The sequence below is a fragment of the Dermochelys coriacea genome, chromosome 8 (assembly GCF_009764565.3).
Source record: "Dermochelys coriacea isolate rDerCor1 chromosome 8, rDerCor1.pri.v4, whole genome shotgun sequence".
NCBI classification, from domain to species: Eukaryota; Metazoa; Chordata; order Testudines; family Dermochelyidae; genus Dermochelys; species Dermochelys coriacea.
Genome location: NC_050075.1, coordinates 22046845 through 22059787, shown reverse-complemented (window position 1 = coordinate 22059787; position 12943 = coordinate 22046845). Strand labels below are relative to the sequence as shown.

The 12943-nt window shown below is 53.8% G+C and overlaps 1 protein-coding gene and 1 long non-coding RNA gene across 5 annotated transcripts in view; both read right to left on the bottom strand.

The window, feature by feature from the left end:
• Positions 1 to 6967, bottom strand: part of AFAP1L1 (actin filament associated protein 1 like 1) — a 57083-nt gene extending 50116 nt beyond the window's left edge. For all 4 annotated transcript variants that reach the window (XM_038411939.2, XM_043520163.1, XM_038411940.2 and 1 more), the window contains exon 1: positions 6825 to 6967. In XM_038411939.2, coding sequence (XP_038267867.1) covers positions 6825 to 6840 — 16 coding nt within the window. In that variant the 5' untranslated portion in view covers positions 6841 to 6967. The remainder of the gene's footprint in view (positions 1 to 6824) is intronic.
• LOC119859635 lies at positions 662 to 5435 on the bottom strand. The gene is made up of 3 exons (XR_005294285.1): positions 5398 to 5435; positions 4941 to 5040; positions 662 to 673 (listed from the first exon to the last, which is right to left on the bottom strand). It is a non-coding gene; the product is annotated as an uncharacterized LOC119859635 (long non-coding RNA).
• Positions 6968 to 12943: the final 5976 nt, after the last annotated feature.

Genomic DNA, 12943 nt, shown 5'->3' with positions numbered 1-12943 from the left:
AGAATCAGGTGCAGCATCAAGGTCTTGGATTTCCTATCAGCTTAACCCTTCCTGTGCTGGAGAGGACAAGCCAGCTTATAACATTAACCAGGAAAAAAAAAACAAACAACCAAAACCCCAAACAAAACCAAGACACCTTATAGTCTTGGACGCATTCGGATATTTCTGATTGGCGGTCATTGATGTCACGCAGGTTTATAACCAGATCTAGGCATTTCCAAGTCTGCATTTAATTTCAGGACACAGTGGGCTGCTCGGGACAGGAATTAGGGTTGTTGGTGGTGGTGTGTGATAGCTTCTATTCCTGACTAGAGCAAGTCCTAAGCAGGTTTCTATCCCATGCTGTGCCTCACTCCCCCCCCGTGTAAAATGATACTAGGCTGCTACAAAGTACCAGCAAAGAAATTCAAGCCCCTTGAAATGAAATGTCACATTTTGGTTTATTTCATTGAGTTTTACCAAAAACTTGCAAAGTTCCAGGATTTTAAAAGTTCAAAAATCCAGAAGCACCCCCCACCACACACACACACACGTCGAACCTTCCTTTCTAATGAATTACCAGGATGTCCAGTACCTGCTGTACTGACTCTTGATTAGCAAAAGACATTTGGTGTCATCCAGCAGTTGGGTTCACTGCGGTTCTGCTTTCAGGACCGAGTGTGTGAAAACAATGCTGTTGGAGGAAGAAAACCATGGCATTTGTAAAATTTCTAATTGCAAAATTCATTACAGCAAAGATTAATTTTCACATCAGACTATATGAAACATCAATAGTCTCACTTGTTTCCAACAGAAGCCCGCCTTTTTTTTGTGACAAATGTCATGAAAAGCAAAATGTTGGGGCCACAGAGTGACTCAGAACTAAACTGCAACAACAGGGGAGTGGGAGGGTTGGGTTGGTGAATCTTCTTAAATAATACACTTATTTATTTTCACACAGTCCTGGGAAAGCCTTTCCTAGTGCCTAGAGGGAAGGATAAGGTTTAAATGAAAAAAGTGCTTTGAGCTCCTTGGCTGGAAGATGCTACAGAAGGGCAAAAAGACTGTAAGCGGATGAAAGCCAATGCAGTCTCTTTGGCCTCATGTGGGTATCCACCAGTCCAGGTGGCATGGATGAGCTCTGCTCATCAGACTTTTTGCAAGCTTGATGGGGTAGCGCATGGAGCTGTTTATTCCTGCCGTGTTCCAGCGCGGCTGGGCTTGCGTCATCTACTGTAGCTGAACAACAGAGTCAGAGGGCCTTGACGCGAACAGAGTGATCACTCTGGAGAGTAGCATTTCCAGGTTACAGTGAGCTCTGGAAACTGGGCACTGTTTCCACACCTCACTTTATGCAGGACAGCCCTCTGAGTGATAAATTGCCTGCCCTGCAATAGCCTGAGGAGCGTGGAGCAAAACAGATATCCATTGCCAGCGGAATAGTAAAGTGCACAGGCCTGCTCATGGCTTTTCCCCAACCCAAGTAGTCACCCTCTATTGATGTGAGGAGGTTGGCAACGTGCAGGATGGTATCACTCCAGATATCCAGACTGAGGTGCTGGGGAGGGAACCCAGCTACTGGAGCCACAGCTGTTCCTCTTTTCCCAGGATGGTCCTTTCTGAAATTTATTTGAAACTAGTGCTCTAGCAAAAGGCACTCATGACAGAAAACTTTGTCCTAATTAGAGATAAGCCTGAACCAGAACACCAGATCTAACGACCACCACACTTGGGGCACATCTCTAGTTACAACCTCCTCTGATCCAGCAGATGCAAAGTAAGGAGCAGATTATGGTTTAGGGATCTGGGAGCCAGAGGAGCTTGAATTCAGCACTGGGCAGAAGCCGAGAAGCAGGGCATGGCTAGTTGCTGCTGGCCACTGCTGGGGTGGTATGTGCTGCCTTGTATGGGAGGATGATCAAGGATTCAGGAGTGTGAGGAAACCTGATGGGGGCACTGGAAGATGGAGTCCCTCCATCGAGGTGCAAGCCTAGCAGGAAGCAGGGCCAGCCTCATGGGTGGGCAATGCTGGCAACAGCTCAGAGTGCTGTGACCAGGGGCACTATGGTCAAGAGCTGTGTTTCTCAAACTGGGGGGGGTACCAACCCAAAAAGGGGGTCACAAGGCTATCGGAGGGGGGCAGTGGAGAGAGTGGCAGCTGGGCACCCAGCTCTGAAGGCAGAAGTAAGGGTGGCATGACATTGTAAAGATGACACCAAAATACAAGCTCGCCCAGGGTGTAGTTTCCCCTAAAGCGAGGCCTGGCAGGAAGTCTTCTTTACAGAATGAGCTGCTGAAGTTATTGGCAATCCTGATGTCTGGGACGGTGGGCTCCTTGTTGCCTGCAGTTCCAGTCACAGTGCCTACCCTATTACCTTCGTCTTCCCCTGGAATTGAAGCACTCCAGGCTGATGGTCTACGGGTAGAATAGTGGAGGGGAAGGAGCATACGCAGCAATGGAAACCCACCCAAAAGGAAGGGCTTCCATTGCTCTTCTCTGGTTTGCACTGAGCTATAAAAAGCTGCTGCCTTTTAATCCGGTTAGAACTGCAGCGGCTTAGTTTCCAGAGGAAGGAATGGCTGCAATGTGGGGGAGAGCTCTCCACTTGCCTTGGAAACCAACAGCTGGGCTGATACGATGTTTCTCACCCCCTCACCCTCTCCACACGCCCTTCTGCTGGGCTGCATTTTAGTAGAGGCTGGGATTCCTGCAGCAGAATTTTAGGCAGCAGATCAAATATGATCCAGGGTCCCTCCCACCAAGCCGGTGCCTCTTTGTTCCTGTGGTGAGATGAAGTCAACTTTAGCCCTGGTGCATCTCTATTGGCATCAGTGGATTTATACCAGGAGGAATTTGGCCTGAGAGCTGGAATTTTAGAGAAGCCAAAAAGTCAGGAAAGAGCAAGTAATGGCAAGAAGCAATGGGTCCACAAGGGCTGTATCCATAGCTATCTAACACAATGCTCAGATTAGTTGCTTGTGCTGGCCTGTCTCTTGTTAAACTAAATGGCTCCCGCCCCACACCACTCATGGCTTGTTGCTAAAGTCTCAAAAACAGGAACTTGTCAATGACGGAGATCAGTGCAAACACATGCGTGCATACGCAGAGCATTATTACACAAATCACAAGAGTTTTCAAGTTCCACTGTTCAGGAGCTTACAAGAGGGAGCAGGAAAGCTGGACCCTTCCCTGGGGACAAGAGTTTTCCCACACACCCTCACTTGCAAAGCATTTGGCTCACCTGGAGCATGAAAGCCAGTAAGGCTAAGGGCCAGAGAAGCACTAAGCAGGGATAAGGAGCAGAGCATGTGTGGCATGGAAGCAGCACTGGATGTGGCTAGAGGGCAGAACATAGGCAATGCAGGGGGGACATGAGTTTTCTATCCAGTGTGAAGGACCCAGCCCTGCAGTTAGGAAAAGGGAGCCCCGGGACACATCTGAAGTTTCTCTCCAGTCACTGATGCTCCTTCCAGAAGCCACACAAAGCATGGAGGGCTCCCAGAGCCTGCAGATGATAAACAGAAGGGCAGCAGGACGTTTAGATTAGCACAGAGCAGCCCGGGTGCCAATGGCAATTTATTGTAAACATGAAAGGAGAGAGTGCAATTGCTGCTGAAGTTACCATAGAAGGCACCTAGGAGAGAGAAGCAGCAAAGCAGAGCTCAGCACAGACAGACCTCAGACCTTACTTGGAGGGTCACAGCTGGCATACACTGAAGAGTTACATTGGCATAGCTATGTCTCGCAATTAAACAGCCCTTAGCACAAGCCCCATGATGAGTCCGAGTCGGCTGGCCTGTGCCAGCCATGGTTGTCTAATTGCAGTGTAGACAGACCCTCAGAGTGCCCAACTGGAAACTCATCTTACTAGGGAACCCCCGGGATGCTGGCATTTCACAGACATATTCAGCCACATTTTTAAGGGGCCACTGATTTCGAATGGCCGTTCGGAGATGCCGAAGAATCAGGCCTTGGGTGTCTCAAGTTGCACACCCAGGATCAGTGGCCTCTTTTGGAGGCTTTGTGTATCAGCTCTTTAATTCCTTCAGCCCATTAGTTTGTTAATCTGCTGGTCACAGGAGTGCAAATGTTAACACCCAGCACAGGGGATACAGTGGACTCCACTGAAATCATCTGAAGTGAGGATGGGGAAAATTAACTTCTTTTTTAAAATTCTAGCTGTGGCTTCACAAACCCAAATAAAATGGCCACATACAAGGGGTTACAAGCACAGTACTGTGTCAGCTGCATACACCTCAACCCCTTCCTTTCCCGTGAGGTTAGGATTAGCCCCATTGCACAGGTGGGGAAACTGAGGCACGGAGTGGCAACATGACTCTTCCCCCAATTCCCAGAGGAAGTTAGGCTACAGAAAGCTCCGCCACCGATTCCCAGTTCCCTGATCCGACTCCCTAGACAGACACATGGTCCAAGTGGCCAAGGAATGACCCTTGAGCACCATTCTCAGTACTGTCCTGATCACCACACACCAGGCAAGGCTACCTCACCTGAGAGAGCACCCCTGCCCCAGCTGTGAGAAGTAGTCCCAGCCCCTTTGCTGGCTAGGATAGGTCCCTATGCCAGCTGGCTGTGCAGCAGATAGGGTGACCTGAGTTAGTTAATGAAGGAGAGGGCTGTCAGCCTTCCCCTCAAGCCCCATCCTTCACGGTGGATAGGCAGTCAGCTCTGAACACTGAGCAACCTTGCAATGAAAAATAATAATAAATCCCAACACAAGTTTCCACTGAGGAAACACCACCCATCCTTTTTGCATAAAGGGAAGGGAAACACTTGACCCTCAGAAGATTTGTCTGCTGCTAATGCAGGGCTGACAATCCAGCTCAGAGCATTCCCACTTTTCACAGCAGAAGTGACCTCTTTGGGAGACCTCATTCTCCTAGTCTCCCCTTCATCCCACTGGCCCTGTACCAATGCTCTACAAAACGCTAACAGTGCTTACATTGGAGTCATCTCGCCTTTCCGGTCCAGGGATGCTCCTCCCAGATCTGAAAGTTGGGATCTTCATCACAAGTTGCTGGATCAAGCAGGTTTATTTATAACTACAAATCAAAGCCATGTAGCTAAATGAGACTGGCTCCATAGACAGATGCAGGAATGCATATACATACAGGAGGTATGTATAGCACATCCAGACAGGAGCAATAACACTCCCATCTGGGAGCTACCCCTGCTCTGTCCTGGGTTAGGAAGCACCTTCCACAGATGGCACTTCTCTCCTGGGCTGATTCACTCAATGCAGAAACACAACCCTATATTACACTTTAATGTGATTATTTTCCTTACTGTTCTTATTCATCCCTTAAATTCTTAAAACACTTAAAAAAAAAGCTAGGCTACTTTCCATCATTAATTTCTCCCAGTTTGGACAGTGAAACATGGACCCTAAAGACACTAACTTTTGTTTCTAGTCAAGGTTGCTCTCAGCTTCACCAGCACGAGGAGGATACTGTGATATCTGTAAAAAGAAAAGGAGTACTTGTGGCATCTTAGAGACTGACAAATGTATTAGAGCATAAGCTTTCGTGAGCTACAGCTCACTTCATCCAGCTGTAGCTCACGAAAGCTTATGCTCTAATAAATGTGTTAAGTCTCTAAGGTGCCACAAGTCCTCCTTTTCTTTTTGCGAATACAGACGAACACGGCTGCTACTCTGAAACCTGCGATATCTGTGTTGCCCACACTAAAGGGGAAGGGTTATTAGTTAAAGGTGCTGGCTCTGTAATTTCCAAAAAGTTTCAAGGAAACATCCCTATTGATCTTAGGTTTGTGTTCAAAATACATACAGAGCCTGGGCCAGATCTTGAAGTCCTGCTCAGGCAAGAAATTCCCGTTGACTGCAATGAAGATTTTGGCCGAGGAACGCCGGATTTCAATCAACTGAAAGAGCCTCAGGATTTGGCCCCGTTAGTCTGGGGAGGCATTTGGCCCAACAGCCTCCCTTTAAATGGCTAAGCCGAGAAGCGGAGCTGGCTCACAATCCACCGTGCAGTGAGAACCCAGGGCCCAACCCGCCACCACTGTCAGCAGCTCTTGATCCGCGAGCGGCCCCACTGAGCCCCGCGGGCCCACCCAGCCGAGAGCACGAGGCGCAGCGCCCCGGGCAGCACTTGGCGAAACAGCCCAAGGCGGCAGGATCCGCCGCGGGGCGTAGCGGGCCGCACGAGGCACATGTCTAAGGGCACCGGGCCATTGGGTGCCCCGGTGCCCGGCAGCGCCGCCTGGCCGCAGGGACACGGCTCGGCTTCCCCAGCCGTGCCTGGGTCCCTAGGAAGCGCCTCAGCCGCGGGAGACAAAGACGCCGGCTCGGCCGCCGGGCCAAGCGCTTCAGCCCCCCCCGCGGTAAGAGCCTCGCCGCAGCGCTCTGGCGGCAACCCCCGCGGCTGCCCCAAAGGCGCACGAGGTCCCCTGGGACGGGGCCCAGCCCCCGGCGAGTCCCCCGCGCCGGATGCTCCGGAGAGCGGCGGCGGGTGCGGCAAGGCCCTTCGGGAGCAGGGGAGGGGAGCGGACCCTGTGCTGGGCGGTTATAGCCTGGGCCTGCCCCGAAATCCCGGGGCTTCTGCCCGGGCTGGTGCAGGCACCTTCCAGCCCCCGGGGCCGCAGGAGCGGTGCCGGGCGCACGCCGCGCTCGCAGCGGGCAGCAGTCCCCGGCGGCGGCTGGGCGCTAGGGACCGGGGCTGTCCCCGGGAGAACCCACATGGGGCACCTGCCCCCCGGCCCGGCCTGACAGAGCCAGTGCCCGCCGCCCGCCGCCCGCCGCCCCCCGGCCCGGGCGAACGCGCCCAGCCCGTGCGGGGCAGCACGGCCCCGAGCGAGCCGCGCTTACCGCTCAGCCTGTCCATGCTGCCGGCGGGCGAGGGGCGCAGGGTCCCGGCCTGGAGCGCCCGGTGTCCGGCCAGAGGATGCGCCCGGCTCGCCTGGGACAGAGACGTCAACCTTTAAAGCAGCTGCCCCGCCCGCCCTGCGCTTCCCCGGCTGGGTGCGGGGTCTTAGCGCCCGCCCAGCCCGGCCCGGCCCGGCACGGCACGGCCCTGCGCAAGGCGCAGCTGGGAGGGACACCTCTGCCCCCCCCCAGCCACCTCTCCGGCCCCCACATTGCCCCGGCCAAGCCCAGCCCCCTCTCCGGCCCCCCAGCCACCTCTCCGGTCCCCACATTGCCCCAGCCAGCCCCCACCCCACCCACAGCTCCTGCCCCCCCCAGCCAGCCCCCCACCCCAGCCATCTCTCCAGCCCCCACATTCCCCCAGCCAGCCCCACCCCACCCACAGCTCCTGCCCCCCCAGCCAACCCCCCACCCCAGCCATCTCTCCGGCCCCCACATTCCCCCAGCCAGCCCCCACCCCACCCACAGCTCCTGCCCCCCCAGCCAGCCCCCACCCACTGCTCCTTCCCCCCAGCCAGCCCCCCACCCCAGCCACCTCTCCGGCCCCCACATTCTCCTAGCCAGCCCCCACCCCACCCACTGCTCCTGCCCCCCCAGCCAGCCCCCCACCCCAGCCATCTCTCCGGCCCCCACATTCCCCCAGCCAGCCCCCACCCCACCCACAGCTCCTGCCCCCCTAGCCAGCCCCCCACCCCAGCCATCTCTCCGGCCCCCACATTCCCCCAGCCAGCCCCACCCCACCCACAGCTCCTGCCCCCCCAGCCAACCCCCCACCCCAGCCATCTCTCCGGCCCCCACATTCCCCCAGCCAGCCCCCACCCCATCCACAGCTCCTGACCCCCCAGCCAGCCCCCCACCCCAGCCATCTCTCCAGCCCCCACATTCCCCCAGCCAGCCCCACCCCACCCACAGCTCCTGCCCCCCCAGCCAACCCCCCACCCCAGCCATCTCTCCGGCCCCCACATTCCCCCAGTCAGCCCCCACCCCATCCACTGCTCCTGCCCCCCAGCCAGCCCCCCACCCCAGCCACCTCTGGCCCCCACATTCCCCCCAGTCAGCCCCCACCCCACCCACTGCTCCTGCCCCCCAGCCAGCCTCCCACTCCAGCCACCTCTCTGGTCCCCACATTGCCCCAGCCAGCCCCCACCCCACCCACCGTTCCTGCCCCCCAGGCAACCCCCCACCCCAGGCATCTCTCCGGCCCCCACATTCCCCCAGCCAGCCCCACCCCACCCACTGCTCCTGCCCCCCCAGCCAGCCCCCACCCCAGCCACCTCTCTGGCCCCCACATTCCACCCAGTCAGCCCCCACCCCACCCACTGCTCCTTCCCCCCAGCCAGCCCCCCACCCCAGCCACCTCTCCGGCCCCCACATTCTCCTAGCCAGCCCCCACTCCACCCACTGCTCCTGCCCCCCCAGCCAGCCCCCACCCCAGCCACCTCTCTGGCCCCCACATTCCCCCCAGTCAGCCCCTTGCCCTGCCTCCCACATTCTCCCCAACCAGCCCCCACTCCAGCCACCTCTCCTGCCCTCCCCATCCAGCCCTCACCTCTCCACTGCTCCTGCCCCCACATTTCCCCAGCCAGCCCCTCATCCTGCCCACCTCTCTTGCCCCCCCAGTCAGCCCCACACCCTCCCATGCTTCTGTCTCCCAAGGTCCACCCCACAGCCACACCTTCCACCCACGCACCTCTCCTGCTCCCCCACAGCCAGCGCCTCACTCCACCCACACACTCCCCAAGCACTTCAGCCCCCCCGTAGTAACAGCCTCCCCACAGCACACTGGCTGCAACCCCTGCTGCCAGCCTAGGCGGGCGCTTGCTGCAGTCCCAAACACCCAGCACCTCACCCCAGCCACCCAGCTCTCCTGCTCCCCCCTTGCCTCTGAGCCAGCAGTGCCTCTCCCACCCCAATCCCTCAGCCTCTCACCGAGATCCCTAGCACCTTGCTGCAACAGTCTGTTCTGCCATACAAACACCAGCTTTTCTCCCCCTCCCCAATACCTGTCCACCGGCAAAGCTCAAGTGTGGTGGGGCACTGAGCAAGCCAAGAGGAACACAAGCAAACCACAGATCAGGCAGAGCTGAACAACAGGGGATACGTTTAACAAAAAAACAACTCTTCTCTTGTTTCCTGAGTCAGCACTTTTACTGTACATAGCCTGCCTTATTGGAAATCCTGGGGTGAGTGCAAGTCTGTATGGGGTGGAGGAAAGCTGAGTCTAAAATGAGGGGCAGTGATCACAATGTTCTCCCCATGCCCTTACACTAACCTCCCCTCCCCCCCCATTGCTCCCCCTTATCCATTTCCATAATGATAGGAGCAAGGCTTTCCTAGCCTGAGAAATAGGCCAGCTTTCAGTTTCCTCCCAGGTGAAACCCTAATCACGCTCCTTTCCCGCTGCTGTGCTTCTGTAACTCCCAAGCTGCTTTTCCTTTCAGGATTCTGGGGTGTTTCCCTTGTACTCTGGATCTTCCCTCACAGCTGGGGTGACAGGCGACACCTCACATGGCAGGCAGCAAGCTTCTGGAGTTGTAGAATTCCCATAAGTACACAGTCTGTGTGGGAGTGAAGCCCGAGAAGTTCATCCTGATCTGGGCTGGGAATTTGTCACCTGCTTATCTTCTGTTGGCTTTACAGGATGGATCAGGGTAGGGCATGTTGTTGATAATCACTGGGACTGAACAGACACACCTGGCAGTGCTCCTATAATGCTTTTGTGAGGTTCAAGGGTGCAAGGGGTAGAGGTCAGCCATCAGCCAGTAACATTGATACTTCTGGGCTCCGACCTGCACAGACAAAGGGGCTGGCATGTTTTGAGTCCACCACACCCAGGTTTGTGTTTGGGAAAGATGGATTTGCACTGTTGTCTACCCAGAGTAGATGAGCATGGACAGTGTCAGTGGAAACTCCCCCCACAACACTGCCTTCCCTATGTTTCAAAGTCGTTCTGGAAATACCAGCTCTATCCAGAGAAGTTCAGACTCTCAGGTCTACTGGTATCTCAGACTCTCTGCTGAGATTGCAAACATGGGGGCCAGTTAGTGTTTCTCCTGGCAGTCATGTTCATGATGTGCACATTTTTCTGCAGAGAACTCTCAAACTCATGTCACGGGACCTTTCAGATCCTTGTGACTTTTAGGCACTACCACTCCCGGACCAGAGTTGAATGAGTGATGCAGAGGCAAATAGCTCCATAGCCCATTAGCACCCCCAAGAGCCAACTATTCCCAAGAGGAGCCAGCTGCCTTCCCAGACACGCTCCCTCTCCAACCCCATCCGGGAACCCAGATTGCTTTCTTTTCTCAGAGCACATTGGGTTTGCTGCAGCTAAACTGCAAATAGATCTTTCCCTCCAATTCAAATTCTGGTTAGTGGTGGAGGGCACACTCAGACCACAGCCTTCAAAGCAACTATAGAAATGGCCAGCTGGGCCCAGACAGGCTTGTGGTTGTGGCCTGCAAAGCACTAAAATTAGCAGATTAGAACCAGCCAGAACAATGGTCTTCATGGAAAGGTTTTAATGCCCCCACCTCACCCTTCTCCTTGTGGTGAGCTCCTGGGGGAGCAGAGCATAAGGCAAACACTGCTCGCTGCAGGGATTGACTCCTTCTTAGAATTCAGTAGGCTGCCTCGCTGGAGAAAAGATCTGCTGGGATGGGAATACAGCCTGTACTTCAGACATGGTGGACACCAAACACAAAGGTGACAAGGAGACAGCCCTGTCTGCTGCCCCCTTAAGGCATATACAGGAACAGCACATGTCTGCTAGTAGCATATTCCGCCAGCCAAGGAAATTGCTCCCAGTGCTGTTTGGTAAATCTTCTTGCAGCCTGCCAGAACTTTTGCACCTTCCTTGCTTTTTGAGAGCAGCTACCTCCATTTGTCCTTTGTACTTTCATTATGTTTTTCTACTGCATGACCTTTCCTGTCAACCTCTCATGGGCCCAACAGGAGTTTTGCCATTGATTTCAGTGGGAGCGGGTTTGGCCCACCAATATTCACACATAGTTTGCTGCTGGGGTTAGGTAAGTGAAGGAAGGTGCTTTGCCTCCATCATCGTGGGCCCTTTGGCATGCTGGCTAAAATCTGTGTCTCCCCCGCTGAGGCTTCTGTTCCCAACTTACCCTAAAAACGAAGGCCTGTGTGGGAGAATAGGGCCCTTTGTCTCCCCTGTGACAGAGTGAGGAGCAGGAATACCAAGGCCAGAGGACTCATGTTGTATGCACTACAATGAGAATACAGTGGAACAAACTACACTAAGTGGGTGGCAGGGTGCTGGGCTTCAGCTTTTCCCTTTTGCCCCTCCTCCTGAAGGGCCACACGGGCGCCCCACAGGGCACACTACATAGGTACAATGTTAATAAATGGAAACATCCAACCCCAGCACCTAACAGATGGCAGCCTTGCATCTTTCCTAAAAGATTCTGCACTTCAACTGAGTCTGAAATGAAACTCAACAATCACAGCTGCAAACGTCTTCCTTTTTGGCAGGTTCATGGGGAGGATGTTTCCTGGTAGGTTCCCCCTGGAAGATCACAAACCTGGAGGGAAAGCCCTGCCTCCCCACATAAAACAGTTTACTACTGTGCTCCCAAAATATATACCAAAACTACCTGCCAGGAGCAGGGATCAGCAATTATATTCTGCCAGCGTGAACTAGTGGACTGATCACAGGGCTGGGAGCCAGGGATTTCTAAAACTGGCTCTGTCTGATACACTGCAATAAGTCACTTAACCACTCTGTGCCTCAGTTTCTCCACCTGCACCACAGAGATAAACACACCTCTCCCACCAGGGGGATGTGAAGAATATTTAGTTAATACTTACAAAGTGTTTTGAAAATGAAAAGTGCTCTGTGAGTGCTAAGCATCATTGTTATTATTTGAAGCTCTGAATCCTCTAGGGATTTTCATGGGAGTTGCTGCTGGAGACTGAGGTTTCTCATAGCCCCAAATAGCTGAGCTTGATTTAGGGAGATGCAGTTTTATGTGGGTGAAATCATTATAAATACAACTGGCTGCACTTACTGCTGTGCTAAAGTAGATAGAAGCAATTACCAGCACAATATTACACTTTTCACTTCATTCCACAACCCATTCCATGCTGAAGTAAAAGCTTAAAGACCCATTGCTGCTTGCTGAAGACATATTTTCTTCCTGCTTCTCCAGTCTCATGGTGCCAGCCAGGGCGATATGCAATGGTGCCATGTACCAGCACAGCAGGGCAATGGGCCAGAGTGGGTAGTTCCCCTATCGCACATAGGGAATCTGATGCCAGTTCTTTGTGTATTGAGTTTGGTGGCCTCAGACTAGAAAGTAACATGAGGCAAATGCACCACGATCAGCAGCAAGAGGCTGGGGAGAATTCAGCACTCACCTGAGGATGGCCTCGGTGGTGGTGCTCCCCTGATGAAGGTGATGAAACCCAGTAGATGACAGAAACCAGCATGGAAAATTCCCAATACAGGTTTTAAAGATAATCACTGGCGACAGAGCTGGAACAGGTCCATTAGGCCATGGAATCCTTTCCCTTTGCAAAAGCAGAACATTAGCCTCCACTCCCATAACAGAGAACATAACAACTGATATGACACTGGAGTGTGAGCTTGCTTTGCTAGGCATGGACTGGAAAGCACGAGGTGGGCATTCCTGGGACCTGCCTGAACATTCACTCAGGAGACCAAACAGGAAATCAGAGAAACATACAAGAAAACAGGCAAATGGATTTCTGTTGAAATAGCATATTAGTAAAAACACCAAACAAGCAACAAAACTCTACAATTTCCCCCAGATTTATAGAGAGTCCTTGCAAATGTCTTTATTACGTCCCTCCAAGAGGCTGCTCTAGCAATTTGATCTGGGACAGGGGACTTACTAATGGCTGAGAATCAGGAAAACTCCAGCAGATAAAATAAAAAGGGGAGATGCAGCTGATTCAGTTTCTAACAACAGTCTAACATGCCTCCTTCCCCCTTTCCCTACAGCTCTCAACCAGCTACTTACACACCCACTTAAAATCCCATGAGTAGAATCCAAACAGACCCCAAACCAGCTGCTGCT